The following is a 19,039-nucleotide window of genomic DNA, read 5'->3' as shown; positions in this document are numbered from 1 at the left end:
AACTTGTCTTTCCCCAATTGACATTCACTGTCAAATATCCAATACTAAGAATAAAAACCTACAGCTTAAGCGTTCCTGAAATAATGGAAATATTATTTGCAAGATCTTTGAAAACAAAATTCACTACTTACATCATGAAAATGTCTTTCATACTTTTCCACCACCATTATAATACTGATACATATGCTTCATGCTTCACTAGTACCACAATTACAACTATTAATGACAATACTGATATATGGTTATCATTTATTAAATACTAATAATATGACATTCCTTTTAGGAGTAAAATAGTGCAGTTTTGAAGGTTAGGTAATTTGCTTAAGGTTACACAGCTAGTCTATAGGACGTTATAGTCTATATTTTAAATTACTTGATTATATGGCCTTTTCATAAAGGCATTTCCAGACAGTCATATGTTATTTCATCCCAAATGCTTCCTACCTAATATGCTGTTAATCTTTAAGGCAAAACCAGGAAGGTAAGTAGGATAGCTAAAGGTAAGATTAGTAGGCTATTAAAAACGTACTTGGACAGAAATCTGAAGGTCTGCAGTCTAATTAGTAACCTTCTAGGAGTCTTTTATTTAAAAATACCTTTTCATTATGGCAGGGAATATTGGTACAAACTAAGCATTTTGATGAAATGCTTAAAAGGGAAAACGAATAACCATACTAAAAATATATATAGCCCACTTATAGACAGCGATTAATTCCTTCCCAATGGGGTATCTGTTATTTTGTACAGGCTCTTAGAGAATTAACTGCAGGTGCAACACATTATATGGTGTATACATATAAGATTGCTTCAGAGATGTCCAGCAACGATTAAAAAAAATGATCTTTAATTTGACATTGGTTCCCTTGTAATGCATAGTGATTACTATTATAGTTTTGTTCCCATAATTGCTACTCTGTGTTCTCACTTTATTATAGAGACAGCAAGATTACCTATGGGGGTCTTTGGTGCTTGGTATGATGTGAACACATTCTCTTTTATAAAATGCTCTTTCTATCCAGGATTTCTGAGCCTGAAAAAAAAAAAAGAAAAGGTGAATATAACCCACAAGTATTTTTGAGTAGGAAGCAAAAATTTCATAATTACATCATGATTCAGTATCTCATAAACTGAATTGAAATAATAGTTACTTCAAACATAAACACTGCATATAACAAAAACCAATGACTGCCAGAACCTGTTGACTAGGTTAACATTATAATATTGAGTCAAAGAAAAGGACCATTATAAAAAAAATGGTTAGTGATGGAAACTTATACAGATTCTTAAAGTTTTTTTGAAGAACAGAAAAACAATGCTAGTTATGGAGATAATGAAAAACACAGAGCAGTATGCTTATATTCCTGTACCTAACAAATATTCAGCGATGGGAAGAAATATATGTGAATAAGTATGAAGTTCTCGTGGCTAACACTTCCATTCAATTTTTTTTATACAAAGAAAGAGAAATGGTAAGAGAATTATATAACTCAAGAGCCCTAATCCATCATGATGTTTTTCCTAAAATCCAAATTAGCAGTGCTTAAATACAGAAGGGGAAAAAGGAAATGGAAACATAGGAAGATAAATGTCTTTATTACAGTCAGAAATTTCACAGGTAATGCCTTTGGAAGGAAGGAAGGAAGATAGCACTTTTTCTTTTCTTTTTATTTCCACATGTCTTTAAGTACAGGAAATACAGCTTCTTAGAATGGGCATTGTTGGGACTGTCTGCCCAGAAGTCCAGCCACTGAGATTGGTTCCCAGAAGGATAAAGGAAGTTCCAGAAAACTGTACTATCTTTGTTCCCAAGCATAGTGTCCATCATGCAGCTTTTACCAGCATTGGAAAGAGTAGAGGAGTCTCCCGTGAGATCCTATAAACTACTCAGAAGATTCCTTCTCCAAGCATTTAAGAGGGAAGTTGTTGGAGCATCCTGTAAGGTTACTTCTACATGACATCATCTTTTCTCTAACACAGTATTAGGGCTAAATTCATACCCTTGAAATATACAGGCCCAAAGTGCAACTTAGTGATTTGCTTGGCCTCAGTGACCAGTGTTGACTGTTACAAACCCCCATGTGTGGCCCTAATTGATATTGACTCTGCCAAGGACCTAGACATCTGTATAAACTGTGCGAAGTTCTCCTTTGCTCTCAATCCTTAGTCTTGCATCTCCCTCCTCTCTTGTGATGAGAGTCTATGTAAGCACGCAGCAGTGAAGGCCATGGTTACCTCATATGACAAAGCACATTGTAAAAGTGGCAACATGGGGGATGCCTGTGGGGTACAAAGGAGCTGCATCCTGTTTCAGTCATGGTCACAAGTGGTCACACGGTCACATTTGTCAGTGTTTATGCACTGTCTACATGAAGAGGAGCACCTGTCCTGTCTCAGAGATCCCTGGATCCAGGTGGCCCTCTGCACCTGGAAGGTGCACCTCTGCACACCTCCTCACACCAGGAAGGTAACATTTGCAGTTCTGTTTGTCAGCTAGACATGAGAAAGGCCCCAGTGTCTGTTCATGGAAATTTTTCTTCTCAAATATATAGGAAAAGCCAGGGGCTGCATCTTTGCAACAGAAATGAGCTGAATGGCGTAGATAACCAGGCTTGATCTTTGTGAAAAGCCTGTAAGTTAAACTATTCATAGGCTGTGATTTTTCCTAGACACTGAATACTTTCATTGATAACATCTCTTGGCAGACAGACGGTAAAAATATTCCTCACTGGACATTTGAAACCAACTTTCCCTACACCTCGGGGAGCAGAAAAGGGAGAGTGTAATTCCTTTCTTCTTTGTGGATCACTTTGGCTAGAATTCAGAAGGATCTTTTGGGGAAGCATCTGCAAATTTGGGGGAGTGCTAATCAATACTCCCCGAGACACAGCAGTATCATGAATACAGTGTGAGTTCTGCTGTTAGAAAAAGTGGCATGAGTGGGACTCTACAGCATGGACAAAGTCACATAATTTTGGGGGGCCTCAGTTTTTCTGATCTATTAAATGGGCACAATAATTATAGCTGACACACTGAGTTGTTAGCATTATTATTTGGGTACCATGTTTCAATTCAAGAAAAGGGACTGCTGGGTTGGTTCTGGTACTAAAAATTCTGACACATGTTCAGACAAGAGCACTATGAACCCTGCTCTAACAGAACTGACCTCGTTTGATCTCTCTCTGCCTGGAGGATGATCAGCCTAGCTGACCACTAACAAGGTATACAGAATAGTTATTGAACTTCCCCGAGTCTTTTCTGTAACATAAAGATAATTACAGCTACTTCAGAGCATTGTTGTATTTACTGAAGCACCTGATTCAGGGAGAACACCTGGAACTCAGTAGGCACTCGATACTTAATATTATGAAGGGCTCATGGTTTGCCTGGAATTGTGCCATATACATGTATCATCTCCATAGAGCCTCATAAGAATGCCATGAAGGACGTGCTACTATTATATCCATTTTACCATTGAAGAAACTGAGGCAGAGAGATGCACCAAGTTTAAACTTGGACAGTCTGACTCCAGAGTTCATACTCTTCTTACCCAGTCTGCCAAACTGCCTCTCCAAATCACACATTATTGATACTAAATACCCTTGATCTGGGCAGTGCCATCTGGGCATGCCTGGGAGCGCCTTGGTATTTGGACAGTGCTGGACTCCTAGAGGCATAGCTTAGAACCAGCTCATACGTGGATCTTTCCCTCTTTCTATCCTCACACGTAGAGTAATAAACTCTCCGCTATCTGTTCTACCTCTCCCCTTAGGATAAAGGACTGGGGTGGGAGATTAGGAAGACCGCGTAATAGGAGCAAGAAGTAAAAGAAGGAGGATCATTATAACAAATGATCCTCTAACAAAGAAATGTAATTACAACAGGATTCACAACATGAGAAGAGGGGGGACCATGGCGGATGAATTAGACTTTTCAAGGGCACCTTGATTATTTCTCTCACTCATGGATCCCAGTTTCAACTTGGATGGTCCTGCAAGTTCTACTCAGAAATAGTACATAGAGTTGCCGACTCTACTTAGTTTCTAAAAATAATGTGACTTGTTGCAGTTTAGCACCCTCATTGCCTTTTCAAAGGTGAAAAACCTACCTCACTGTTAGCAAAAGGAATGAACATCAGTTTCCAGTTTATTACAAGCAGATTAACAATTCCCCTTGTAAAGGCATGGAAAATTGCAGGGGCAGGGGAGGAAATGTAATATAAAAAAATATCTCCAACATTCATAATTGAATTGGATTCTTTTTTTAAGAAGAAATCTATAATACAAAATAGAAAGAATGCATGTAAAACACATGAATTAGGAATTCTACAAAGTATATGCATAACTGACTACGCTCTACTGTGGGCTTTGCTCTATTGTGCTTTTTATTCAGGTTTTCAGTGTGGGTAGATCTTAGATTTTTAAAGTTATTTTCTTGGAGAGGGCAAATTTGAAGTATAATCATGGTTTAACTTGTTCCCTAAGCTAATTCCCTTTTCTTTTGTCCCAAGGCTTTGAACTGCTCTGTGTGAGTTTCATACTTGCCCTCGGAATCCAAGTTAGTTAGCTCAGAATGGCTATCCTTGTTGTTAGAAAGCATGAAATAGTTTTGACATGCCATGTTTCTCATTGACCCTTTAATTCTCTTCTAATGCAAAACTTCAATGGACACTACGCCCTAAAATCTTTTATTTTTAAATATCCTTCGGAAGTCTCACGTACGCTTAGAAAAGATGGCTTCTACCAGACCTTAGAAAGCCACTTTGTACGTTCTTTTCTAAAGGTAGAATGGTCACATCGCCATGACTGAGCTTGTGAAGGGCTATTTTCTTTCTTGTCTTTCTGCATTATCAGTCATGTGTGATGTGTAACAGGGAAGTGGTTTCAAAGGCTAATAATTAAAGGAAATAGTACTGAAAGCAAAAATGAGGACATTCACATTTTGAACAAAGTATAATGATTACCCTCAAAGAGTAAAGTACTAACTTTGAAAGTAAAATGTACAGTCAGTAAAGAATAAAAATGATAGAAACAAGCAAACAAAAGCTGTAAATATTGCCTTCAAAAGAAAAAAAAAGATTAAGTTATTTCACCTAGGCACGTTTCAAGTCTTTCTCACAAAGGCTCTGCTACAAACATTAATTCCCCAAATTACTCTGATGCTTCTTACTTCTGACTCCCCACCAGCTCCAGAATCAAGAACTTCTCCAGGCAGGACTGGTTTACAAGCACATACATCGAGTATGTACTAAATCTTACTCAATCTGTCTCCAGAATATCTTGGAAAGTGCTACCGCAATCCACCCTAGAGCTGGATAACTTAACAGAACGACAACAACCCAGACCAGTAACCACAAGATTAGAAGAGAAAAAAATTCACTAACTTCAGAGGAACAAATTACAAGTGAAATGTCACTATATTCCTTCTTTGGAGACTCTCCTGTTTCAAATGTACACTCTGTCCTGATCAGAACAAAACCCCAAAGACCCAAAGGTACTGCATGCCTAGGTTCATTTTTGACTTTTGCTTTCCTTCAGCATCTCCCTGGGCATTCCTTTGGTCTTCCTGCAGGCCCCCCCACCCCCATCCACTCCTGGGAGGCTGAACAAGAAGAAAATGAGCTGAAATCATTTTACCTGAGCACTGACTCTTGGGTGGCGGCAGGGACAGTCTCACGAGCGGTGCCTGTTGCTTTCATTTTGCTGCGTCTGGGGCTGGTCATCCCGTTAATAATGCTCTTATGACCGCCCACTGGAAAAAAAGCCACTTGCCCAGCTCTTCCCCCAAGAGACGTTTCAAGTAAGCAATGAACTTGGGCAGATTAGCCCCTTGGAATGTGCCGCTTTGGGATTAGCCTCACTAAGAATCCCATGGACATTCCCTTGCAGCCCTCAAATACTGCTTGATTTGAACATCTAATCTGACGCCAGAAGAAAAACAAATCCCCGGAGAGATCGGATTTAACTGGCACAAGTCCTGACAGGCTCTCCCCCCTTGGCTTTTTCCATTTTCAGAGAGAAGCTTTCTGCAAGTGTGATAAGGTGTTCTGAGTTCTGAAAAGTTCAACTTGGGAAAGCAAATCCTTCTAAAGAAACAGTGTATTAATGCTCTGAGTGGTTCGAACACACAAGGGGCATTGTTCATTCCTCCCCAAAGAATGGAATGATAGCATTTCTTTAAAGAGGAACTGCTAAAAACTCTGAATGTTTCAAAGGACTGGTCTGGTCCCTGAAAGGGAGCACAAGTAGAATAAAGTTGGACTTTGTCAGCGTCTTTCCACAACTTCTAAAATGTCAATAAAATTCTAAGACTTGTCTGATCACACCTCTCATCCTTGGCCCCTCCCTGACAATTGCAAATGTGTGACTGGAAACCTACACTCTCCTGTTTCCCTATGAAAAAGAGATGAGCCGGGACCATTCCAGATCATGGACGCAGACATTAGGCAGGATGGTGTCTGCCTGGGGTGGCCCGACTGGGAGCTTCTGGCTCACACAAAAAGGTCCCTTTCAAACATCATCCAAGAGTGAATTTTTTACATAACAGTAGTTCTTAACTAGATAAGTGAACAAATTGGGAGAGTAAAGAGCTCTGATTTCAACAAGGCAAAAATACTTTTTAAAAAAGTAAATATATAAGCATTTCATCTCCAAAGGATTTATCTCCTCCCTTCCAGAGAGAAGCCAGAGCAGAGGGGCGCCTGGTTTTGAGTCCCGAGTCAGGCTCTGCACTGACAGTGCAGAGTCTGCTTGGGATCCTCTCCCTCTCTCTGCCCCTCCCGGGCTCTGGTGTGCTCTCTTTTGCACGTGCACACGCTCTCTCTCTCAAAAATAAATAAACATTAAAAAAAAAAAAAGAGGTCAGAGCAGAGAGTTGGTATTTATGGTCAACAATAGGGACTGTAAATCTGTGAGGGCAATGCCACTCTGATCTTTTATTTCCCTGAAAATACCTAGTATGTGTTAAGAGAACATTCACTGGCAGTCACAGCGTGAACTGGATGACTTATTCCAAACTTGGATGGAATACTTAGCCTTCTCCTGGCCTCTCTGCTGTTTCCAGGATTGATCTCCTTCAAACTCCGGTTTCTCACATACCAAGTTCACCCCAGACACAAGAGTCAATAAACTACTTAATGACATTCAACTGAGGATGCAGTAAAATCAGCAAGACGTTCAAGTGAAACATCAGACTGAGCTTCAGCATTAAATGTGTGATGGAGAAGTCCCTTCGCTTGTCTTCAGGAGCTGGCTACAGAATAGTGACAGCCTTGATAATGTGCATCCCCTCCTTTCACGCAGCAGTAACACTCCCATGCATTTTATTCTCAGGGAATCACCAGAGATGTGAGCCACAGAGATGTTCACTGCGTCTTTATTTATAACACAGAAAAATTGGAAAAAGTTCAGCGAGGGGAGGCTAATTGAACTATGGCTCATGCTGTTGGATGATGATCATAATCAAGTTTCAGAAAACTAATTACATAGAGAAATACATATTTTCACATTCTTGTGTGAGGCAAGCAGGCATAAAAGAGGAAGTGAAGAATAATTACAAATTTTAAATACAGACAGACATGATAGGTAGGAAATACACTTAAAGGGGAAACTAATTTTTTATTTTTTTTAATGTTTATTTATTTTTGAGAGAGAGGGAGAGACAGAGTGTGAACAGGGGAGGAGCAGAGAGATAGGGAGACAGAATCAGAAGAGGCTCCAGGTTCTGAGCTGTCAGCACAGAGCCCGATGCGGGGCTCAGACTCACAAGCTGGGAGATCATGACCTGAGCCCAAGTCAGACTCTTAACCAACTGAGCCACCCAGGCGCCCCAAACTGTAACTAATTTTTATTTTCTTCCTTTTCTTTTTCTAGATTTTCCTAAAATTTCCCCTCTAACCATACATTTGTAGCTATAAAACTAAATTCTTTGTGGACAGATCTCCAGATTTCTTAAATTTCAACTATTAAGCTTAAGATGACAGGAATTCACTAAGAAGAGAGTAGTTCAGGAAGTGATGTAGGAAGAATTCAGTCAGAAGAGAGGGCACTTGGCTGGCTCACTCGGTAGAGTGGATGACTCTTGATCTTGGGGGTTTTGAGTTTGAGCCCCACGTTGGGTGTAGAGATTACTTAAAAATATAGAGAGTGGCACCTGGGTGGCTCAGTTGGTTAAACATCCAACTTTGGCTCAAGTCATGATCTCATGGTTCATGAGTTTGAGCCCTGCATCAGGCTCTGTGCTGACAGCACAGAGCCTGGAGCCTGCTTCCGATTCTATGTCTCCCTCTCTCTCTGCCCCTCCCCCACTCATGCTCTGATTCTCTCTCTCAAAAATAAGTAAGCATTAAAAAAGAAAGAAAGAAAACACAGAGGGCTCAGTGGGGAATAGTTGGAAAGAAAATTTCTGTATGGTGCTGGATGAGACTTCTCGAGTTTAAAGGAGGTGGGGAAGGAAGGGATCAGAGAAGAAAAGGAAAAAGACAAGAAATGGGAGAGAGAGAAGAGGATGAGGAGGGTTGGTGGGCAGGCAAGCACCTGAGAGACAAGAAGCTGGTAGACTATCTGTGTGACTGAATGAATTTGTTATAGATGATCCCTCCAATGTAAGAAATATTTTAAGATTTCAGCTTTCTTCAACCCCCTTCATCATCAGATGCTACTTCAAACCTTCATCTGATTTACTTTAAATCTTGAATTCCCTCCCATTCACACTGCCCTTGTATTGTTCTTAACTCTATTCTCTCTCATCTTACTTATATATATTTTTTTCTTTTTGCTTCTTTTCCTTTATAGAGGGAAATGTTTGATAGGGACCAGAACATGTGGCATCTTCCATGAACTTTATACCAAAGACAAAAACATTATCTTTAGAACCATGAGCATTTTTGTTTAAGAGAAAGGGAAGCCCCAGGTAAAGTCAGCACAGAGATGCTTTCACAAGAGGCTGCAGATGATCTCCAGGACCCTTTGATTTGAGAAGGTAATTAGTTCCACAGAGACTTGTAGCTCTTGGCCATACTGTCCATATGGGTCTTTTTAGAATCTCTTATGCATCACCCAACAATGCAACTCCTGACAGGGTACATTTCTAGCCTGTTTCAGATGTAGTTTACAGAGAATATAATCTGAATACTAACAAGAGGAAACCACAAGGGTAATGCTAACTATGGTTGTTCTTTACGTAGTGGCAGAATACATCATCCTCCTAATTCATCATTAAAGAAAAACATCATGCTGAAATAGAATATACTAAAAACTTTCCACTGGTACCTAAATCAATTTTAAAAATGGAAATCAGATTTTCTACAAGCAGCAACTAGATTTTGACATGAAAAAAAAAATGCCTATTTCACTGTCATAAAGATGTCCAAAGCATTTACTTTTTCCTGTGAGGTCCACATTTGACAACATCAACAAAAAGAACATGATGTAGAGTGGGAGTCAGCAAACATTTTCTGTAAGGGGTCAGATGGTTAATAATTTAGGCTCTTTGTGGCACCATTTATCTCCGCCATTGTAACAGCAGAGTTACCAGCAGAGACAGAGTACGAACAGGGGAGGGGCAGGGAGAGAGGAGGACACAGAATCCAAAGCAGGCTCCAGGCTCTGAGCTGTCAGCACAGAGCCTAACAAAGGGCTCGAACTGACAAACCGCAACATCATGACCTGTGCTGAAATTGGACACTTAACCGACTGAGCCACCCAGGCACCCCTTTGATGGGCATTTTTAATAGCTGGGTTTATGTTAATATATAATATATATGCAGTGGCTAAACCTGTACCTTAACAAATGCTATTCCCTGGGGACATGCATTTTCCCTTTTGGAGTTGGGAAAAAACGAGTCTGTTAAAAATGTTTAATAAATTAGAATAAAAATCATTTGTAGATCAGAGAAAAATCATGATGTATCACAAAAGTGACTGGAGTTTGGGAAACACAGGAACAATCCTTCTTAAATGTTCCTTGTTTTCATTCTAATGCTTGACAATAAACACACTGTGGTCTCTAACATTTAGAGTTGCAGTTGACCTATAAAGTAAAAATAATGCTAGAGAAACATCACAAAGCCAGCTTCCTCCAGAGCATGCTGCCACCAGTATGTTCTTCCTAAAATAATCGATTAGAACACCCCTCAGTCAGTACCCTTCTGTGGCTCCCCATCCCCTGCATGATGTCAGTTCAGTAATTAAAACCTTTAGGAAATGGCTTCGGAGGTAACTTTATTAAAATCTCTCCCTTTTCCTCCAAATCTTTGAACACATTGTGCCCCAGCAAACTAAATTATTGATTGTTCCCCTAATGTACCATGTTATTCCACACTTCTCAACCTTTGAATATGCTATCCCATTTGCCTGGAAATGCTAAGTTCTGGGTTCTATACTTAGTCAATGCCTCTTCGTTCTTCCAGACTCTGTACAAAGTACTGTGTATTCTAACAGGCTCGGCTGCCCAGTGCCAGACACAACGAATCACCACAACTACTATTCCACTTCTTTACCTCGCCCATACTTCCATTAGGGGAAAAGTCATACGGTATTATAATTATTGATTTTCCTGTCAAAATTGATAATCATTCATTGTCAATTTCCCCTGTAAATACTCAGTACTCCAGGTCTGTTATGGTACTGCCTCACCTACCACATGTCCCTTCCTCCTTCTATTTTCGAACCTGGTTTCTATGGGAATATCAATTCCTATTTAAAAATTTTTTCTAATGTTTATTTATTTTTCAGAGAGAGACAAAGACAGAGTGCGAGCAGGGGAGGGTCAGAAAGAGACGGAGACACAGAATCTGAAGCAGGTTCCAGGCTCCGAGCTGTCAGTACAGAGCCCAATGCAGGGCTCAAACTCACAAACTATGAGATCATGACCTGAGCCGAAGTCAGATGCTTAACCAACTGGGCCCCTATTTCTCATTTTTTAATAAATCATCTTTGGGGGAGAATTCTTCGTGCCCTGAAATTATTTATACTAAAATTCACATTATAGCCTCTACGACTTAAATCATAGACACCTTAACATAAAGTTAAATTATATTTTTATTACCAGATTGGGAAAAGATTCAATAAGTTATGTTTTACAATTATAAATGAAACTCATTTTTTATCAATAGGTCATGCTGTGTAAATTATACTTAAACACATTCAAAATTTCTATGTAGACGTTAATACGAATATATATAGGAATGTTAATCTCACAGGCATTTTCATAAACCACTTAAAAATATGTTTCCATGTTTCTTTGGAAAATTGTTTCCTCATCATAAAGCAGCTAATCACTGCTTGGCGATAATACATCATACTTATAAAGAATTTTACAGTTCACAGAATGCTTTCATAAATAGCATTTCATGAAATATTCCCAGGAACTCCATAAGGCAGGTATTATAAAATTCCATTACCCAAATAAAAAGCTGGGGCTTACAGAGGTTAAGCATCGTGCCAAAGTTATACATCAGCTACTGTGTTAGCCTGAGAAACCCAAAGTCTTGTGCTCCTATTGGGGTACAGTGAACCCTGCATCTCTTTATATTTTGTGGGTGATTTTAGGGGTGCTGAATGATCTTTTTCTTCTCTGTAGTGCAACAAGGATGTTGTCATCATCCTGATCTTAACAAAAGTATACATACTTCATCAAGCCTAACAGACTTGAAAATTTGAATGAGGATGTAGATCTCTATTTCAAAAGCATCCCATTTTTAGTCAAGGATTAGCCACTTGTTTGAAAGTAATAGCTGTGTCCATAGATGGTAACATAAATACTTAACAGCCACATACATACTCTCAGGGACTTGACTGCCTCCATCAACAGAAAAACAGAGCTACAGTAGTGCTGACCCTGTAAAACTGCTGTACGTCTTTTAAGAGATAATGATAGAAACTTCAGAGAAGGAGAAAATGAAAGAAAAACTCACGATCAACACAACTAGGAGAATGACATACTCCACAAGAGCCAGGATGTTTAAAATGATGAGTCATTCGTTGGAAAGAAGTGTCTGTGTAATAGTGTGGGTGCACAAATCTTGGCAGGGCGGGGCGGGGCGTAGGGGGGTCTGTAATCATGGAGGCTGCTCCCATGGGAAATATAACTTTGTTTTCTATCAAGTAAATGAGGAGCTGGAGCGAGGTGAAGTCCTCCTTTATGCCCTTAATTCTGTTTACCTTACTACTCATTCCTGAGCTGTTCTGACTTTGTCAGGAGCCAAAGAAATAGGCTGAGTTGTGAAATGGAAACATTTTGTGTTATGTAGAAATGTGGAATTTACGTGACAAATAACATCATAGATTCAGAGGCTAATTTCTATTTTGTTTACCTCTCTTGTCCTGGAAGGACCAAAGACTTTGAGAAGAGGGTAAGGATGGATGGGTAGCTGTAGTTGTATTTGTAGTAGAATTCCCACATCAGGATTCACTACTAAGGAAGCAAGTCCCCTTTCTCTGTCCCACCCTCTGTGTGCGTGTGTGTGTGTGTGTGTGTGTGTGTATACACACACATAGATACATAAAGTTTAAGATATAAACAAATAGAGGTATCTGTGTGGCTCAGTGAGTTGAGTGTCTGACTCTTGATTTCTGCTCAGGTCATGATCCCAGGGTCATGGATCGATTCCTGCATCAGGCTCTGCACTGTGTGGGGAACCTGCTTAAGATTCTCTTTCTCTCTCTCTCTCTTTCTCTCTCTGCCCCTCTCCCCTGCTCACCCTTTCTCTCAAAATAAATAAACATTAAAATATACATACAAATATATATTCATATTTCTATATTTATCTATATAATACATAATATATTGTATATTCTATATTACTGTTTTATGTTGTATCCATATTTTATATTACATTTGCTTTTAATTTTGCATATATTTTTAAAATATATTTTATAATTATTAAAATATATTTGTAATCCTATATTTACATATATTTATAAATATTTTTATATATACATTTTGAAGTTATTTTTAGTTTTCTTATCATTCTAACTACTTTAAATTATTTTGATTTATTTGAGATACTGATTTATCTTAATCAATGAGTGATTTCCGTTCTCAGGTCAAACTCTTTATCCTCACGAGGGAAAGACAGAAATCTGGCTGTGGGATTTTATTTCTAAAATTCTGATTGTCTTTATCCATTCAAAGCTGTCGTGAGGCAGAGCCTGGTGGAAGCATGACTGATCAGGAGTCCCGAAATATGCATCTCAGCCATGGCTTGTTGGTGACTATGTGTGTGATCTTGGGGAAATGACTCAATCTTGGTGATCTCTTGGGTCAACCTCAGTTCTCAGAGCTGGAGACTCAGCGAGTCAGAACCTGACAACTTTGCTGTGAGTCCCTCATCAGTGTCTACAGAGTACATGTAGAGGCGTTTTGAAAATGAGGGTTTTTTTTTTATTTTAATTTTTGCAAATTCGTGGAACCATTATTCTTCTGATAAGAAAAATGTAGCAGAGAGCACACGGTTTTGTGCCTACTGAGACAAAGTACATAAGGAGATTTGAATTAATAAATAATCCCTTAAAGAATTCTCACTAGATGCCAACCATTCTTAAGAATGCCCCCGGTTTAGCAATCTGGCACACATGAGAAGTTCTAATTCTGTTTCAGTAAGATTCCAAGTATTATTAAGACATTATTACAATTAATTAATATTTGACATTTCTAGTTCTGCCATTGGGAGAGTTTTCAAGACCAGTTCTCTTCCCTCATCCACCACCAAATGATAAGTCAAATCTTGGTGATCATTCAGATTGGAATATGCAGACTGCCTATGATTTGTACTTTTTTCTAAAACCAAACAATCAAGTATTATTTAACTGGAGAGACTGAGATCAAATCAATCTCATTTTCATCATCAGAAGTAAGTTATAAGCAAACAGATCCAGCAATGTCAATGTGAAACTTCCTATTACTCTCTAGAGATGTTATTAGGTGTTAAGTCAATGCAGCATAGGTGTATTTCTGTCTGATAACCATCTTTCTCTAATTACTAGATTGTTAGCTAGAAAATAAAACCATCCACATAAATTCAGCCTCTGCTTATGTTGTACGAAAGTTTTAATATGGTTCAAGTTTATTAGGCCTAGCTTCAAAATACTGTCCTTGTCTTCTCTTACATACTCACTACCAAAGCTCGTATCTTTTTCATTTATTCTTATCTTTGTATAATATACAATCTCGATGGAAGATTTTAGGACCTGGAAGATATAAATACATATACTAGCTTTTTCTAAATATATTAATTTAAATGTGATTAATTTAAATTTGATTTAAATTTCATTTGATTAGAAATGAACACAAATTCAAAAGTAGGTATAAAAAATGACAGTAGGGGGGCGCCTGGGTGGCGCAGTCGGTTAAGCGGCCGACTTCAGCCAGGTCACGATCTCGCGGTCCGGGAGTTCGAGCCCCGCGTCGGGCTCTGGGCTGATGGCTCAGAGCCTGGAGCCTGTTTCCGATTCTGTGTCTCCCTCTCTCTCTGCCCCTCCCCGTTCATGCTCTGTCTCTCTCTGTCCCAAAAAAAATAAATAAACGTTGAAAAAAAATTAAAAAAAATGACAGGTAGTACAGAAATACAGATTTAATCTCCAACTTGTGTTTCATTGGATGGCAGCATGATTTTTTTCTCCTCTATTTTCATAGCACCTCACCTCACTCTAATGTAGAGAATTCCAATCTTTGAATATTTGTTACCAAAATGAATGTCTGATAGCAATATTCTTTTGAAAGAGGCTATGCTAATATATTTTATTTTTAATTTTTAAAAATTTTTTTGTTTATTCATTTTTGAACGACAGAGAGACAGAGCACAAGCAGAGGTGGGGCGGAGAGAGAGGGGGACACAGATTCTGAAGCAGGCTCCAGGCTCTGAGCTGTCGGCACAGAGCCCGGCGTGGGGCTCGAACTCACCAACCGTGAGATCATGCCCTGAGGCGGAGTCGGAGGCTCAACGGACTAAGCCACCCAGGTGCCCCATAAAGGTATTTAAAAAAATACACTGTACTGGCTTCCTAATTTGTCCCCCTTGCTGTCCATCTAGCATGAATCTCTTTTTCCCTCTTAAAAAGATTTTCTTGGAGCAGTTTTAGGTTTGAGGAAAAATTGAACAGAAGTACAGAGAAGTCTCATTTTTCCCCCACCCCCATGGTTTCCATCTTATTTAACATCTTGCACTGGTGTGCTACATCTGTTCCAATTTATGAGCTGATATGGATACATTTGCCTTAACAAAACCCACAGTTTATATCAGGGGTCACACTTTGTGTTGCACAGTTCTCTGGGTTTTTGCCAAATGCACAGTATCATGACTCCATCATTGCAGTATCATGTGGAACAGTTTTAGTGATGGCTGTTTAAAATAATGAACTGGCTCGTGACAGTCCCTGGCCCCCAAATCATCCAGCTTGTCACTTGTCACTACTTCTAGAAGAAAATCTAGATCCTCAACTGGTCCTCAGTCTTGCATAGTTCCCTCATCCCCGCTCACTCCCTCCAGCCACACCAACCTCCTTTCAGATCCATGACTGCTCCAAATAAAAAGACAGAAGAGTAAAAATGTCATTAGTCTTTAATTTGAATACTACTTTTTGAGGAAACATGAACAGATAATATTCACCACCTGGGTGAAGGGGGTTGTGGATGATTTAATGTTTCAATGTTTCAAATGTAAATTTTCATAAGCAGCAATTCTTTACAGATTTATTTAAATAATAATGGGATCTAAGATTCCTATTGGCACACGAGGGCTAAGTGTAATAAGTGTTCAGTAAGTCAAGTCAGGTCATTAACGACTGGGAAATCATGGAGCAGAGATGAAGTATCCTGATTCACCTACCAACTTAAACTCCAAACCCTAAGTTTGCAAGAGATGTTCAGTCCTTTCCCCAATATTTAGTAAAACTTGGGAGCCACACCTTTTTTTTCACTAGCTCATGATGGAATTGCAAAGGAAAGTCATAAATATACACACACACACTCTCACATACGCACTTTCTTTTATTCAAACAAGTACTTCTTTTTCCTTTTCCTTTTTGTTTTGAGTACCAAAGGTCATACTGATGTGGACATGACTGTTAACTACTGACCCTCCCTGAGGTCCCAGTAAATGAAGAACAGTAATAAAGTAAGGGACACATATAAATGCACACGTATGCATTTTGTCCCACTTGGGATCCCAGAATTAGTTATTTGAAGGTGAATTATTATGAGAGAGGGTATGCATTTCACAAATGTACAAATCCAACATTTCATAAGGGAGAACCAGGTAGAGAAAACAGCTCTCTGTGCTTACAGTTCTCAGGCAGAAATCTTTCAACAACCATTAAGAATAAAACATAGGGGCACCTGAGCTCAGGTCATGACCTTGCAGTCATGTGTTCAAGCCCAGCATTGGACTCTCTGTTGGCAGTGCAGAGCCCGCTTCGTTCCTCTCTCTCTCTCTCTCTCTCTGCCCCTTCCCAGCTCACACACACTCTCTCTCTCAAAAATAAATAAACACTAAAAGAATAAAATTAAAAAGAACAAAATGTAAAGAAAAGCTTTGTTGCGGAGGTAATTACACTTCATTAAAGTTGATGCTACCTAGAGCCTGACTCTGACCACTACAGGGAGAATTTGAAAATGGGCCATCAGACCTGCATTCGCTTATTTCTTAATTAATTTACATCAGCATTCAAGAACATCTGTTGAACACTAAATCATGTGCAAATGTTTTTTAAGCTGCAGAGGAAGTACAAAACTTTACGAAGACCCTACTTTTCAGTTCATGCTGTGTTCCAGAGCAATGCTTTTCAAATGATTTGTGGGGAAGGATCATTTAAAGTAAGTGTTCAATCCATTGAAAACTTTTTTATAAAATGCCCTAAAATGATGATGCCTGTGGACTTTGTGGTAGTGGTGAATTGCTGTAAAAATTTCTAGTTGTTCATTCTCAATTTTTGCCATTCTCTCATTTTTCACAAGCAGGTTGGGGGCTGGCACCAGCTTGCAGACTGTAAGGCACCACCCAGTTTTGGCCAAGAGAGGTATCTGAGCTGAGTCTGGCAGACAGCTGGTGCAGAGTAGACACTTAAATGATTTTTGTTGTGTTTCGAATTAATTAAATTTGTCCTTCACCATTTCTATGATTTCAGGGAGGTGGCTTCAATTTAATTACCTATTCCCATGCTTCCTACTTCTTAAGATTTAGCTTTAATTTTCCTTTATTCTCCTCTTTCCATCTCCACAATGGAAAAATGTTCCCTCCTGAGCTGCAAGTACGTACTTTTCTTTCCCTGCCTGTTACCACTTTCTGTCCTTATTGATGGTGCACGGTTATTTTATATCCTCACATGCTCACTTAGGGCAGTGGCCATATCTACTTACCTTTTTACTCTCTTCCCTTACCCCAGTGCCTGGTCCCTAATAGACTCTTAAGAAATATTTGTGAAAATAGTGGATAATACTATATAGTTATCAAGAAAATAGATCACTCAACTGTGGATGGAGCATTCTTTAAGATGTTCATCAACGGACACTTTACTCTTCTGTGTTCCTGACATGTTCTGCACCAATGGAACCATCAAGACTTAAAATACTGGGCAAAATGAACCCATCCGTCTTAAAGTATTGCCACTGAATTGGCTGAGTGATTTACTGGATCACATGTTCACACACACCATGCAGGGGCATGCGCGCGCGCGCACACACACACACACACACATTTTTTTATGTTGTTGCTGGGATCTGGTAGACACACTCCAAGCTCTGCTTTCACCAATTCTGCATTACAGAAAACATACTGAAAAGCAGTGAAAAGAGAGAAATATATAAAAATGTATTAAGTCTCCACCCTTCCTTTTGTTGGCATTAAAGCTTACTAACATATTTGAAGAAAAATGGGTCCATACTATCATTCTTGAATGTCTGGAAATCACATTTTTGGAGTCTAAGGAAAAAAATCTTAGAAAGTCTTTTGATTGCAATATGTTATTTTGAAGGTACAAGAAGTCTTTTCTTAGTGTTAGATGTCATTATTTAAATCCAACCATTTGTTAAGTAGCATAATTGCCCGTCAATTATGTTTTCCCACTGAATTTAGAAGTTATACCACTTTTCTGCTCAAAAATTTTCAAGTCATAGAAAATACAGGCTGATGTAGATGATATGAAAAATAATTATAGTCGTGTAATTCAAAATAACAGAGAAGATCAGAACTTTTGTTTCTTAGATAGCCTTTAAGTGACGGTCCTTGCCAGCCTCTGTTGTATCCAAACAGAAAGTTCTGCATTTTGTGGGTTAAAAAAATGAAATGGTTCCAAGAGAATCCCAAATAGCTGGATGTTAGTTGGTATTTGCATATGTGTGGAGTTCTGTATGCCCTGGACGGGTTTATATGATTAATTAGTCCAAATGATTGAGGACAAAATCTTGAAGGGCTTTGTTCAGTTTAATTCTATGGCTCCCTTTGTGTTCGATGCACAAATCTACCTGCATCTGTACGGCTCTGCTCATGATTTAACATTTAAGACCTAACCGATGCATTCCTCAAGACACTGTTACTATCACCTTGAGTCCCTGTGCCAAGCATCAAAACAAATCATTTGGAGAACATCCACGTGAATGCTAAACCACTCAGTTAGTGATTTGCTTATAGTCTTCTTTCCTAGAATGCTTAGGAAAAAAAAGAGAGAGGCAAAGCGATAGCCTGCTTGTGTTTCTGATTATGATCAGTCGCAAAGCATTCCACTGCCTCAGTTTCTCCTTTTGCAAACCTAAAGCATACTGCCTATCTCTTGTTACCTCCCAAGGGACTGTGGTCTGGATTGATCATGTGATGACAACCCTGAATTCTTTGTATCATATGAGGACTTGTTAGCTACCGCGCTGGCTCGTCCTTTGCAAAATAAAACATTCTTTGAAGTGTTTTTCGTACAACCAGTGGCAGAATTTAAGCAGTTTTATATTACATTCTTGTTTGACTTATACCTAAGTGTCAATTTTCTTTGGATTAAAAAGACTCTGTAGAAATTAATGTGACTTAAAAAAAAAGCACACACACACATACATGTGA

At 39.0% G+C, this 19,039-nt stretch overlaps 1 protein-coding gene and 1 long non-coding RNA gene across 9 annotated transcripts in view; one reads left to right on the top strand and one right to left on the bottom strand.

Moving 5' to 3' along the window:
- TRPM3 (transient receptor potential cation channel subfamily M member 3) overlaps window positions 1-19,039 on the bottom strand; it is a 485,893-nt gene that overhangs the window by 249,578 nt on the left and 217,276 nt on the right. For 7 of the 8 annotated variants that reach the window (XM_027041047.2, XM_027041050.2, XM_027041052.2 and 4 more), the window contains exon 2: window positions 951-1,030. In XM_027041047.2, coding sequence (XP_026896848.1) covers window positions 951-1,030 — 80 coding nt within the window. Of the gene's footprint in view, window positions 1-950; window positions 1,031-5,380; window positions 5,530-19,039 lie in introns of those variants that run through there. The other variant, XM_053205280.1, reaches the window with a different exon arrangement.
- LOC113594227 (uncharacterized) overlaps window positions 1-19,039 on the top strand; it is a 98,316-nt gene that overhangs the window by 8,561 nt on the left and 70,716 nt on the right. The gene's annotated exons all lie outside the window — the stretch shown is intronic.

This window comes from Acinonyx jubatus, chromosome D4, assembly GCF_027475565.1.
Source record: "Acinonyx jubatus isolate Ajub_Pintada_27869175 chromosome D4, VMU_Ajub_asm_v1.0, whole genome shotgun sequence".
Classification (NCBI taxonomy): Eukaryota; Metazoa; Chordata; class Mammalia; order Carnivora; family Felidae; genus Acinonyx; species Acinonyx jubatus.
The sequence above is the reverse complement of the archived record's forward strand: the minus strand, read 5'-3'. Positions and strand labels throughout refer to the sequence as shown.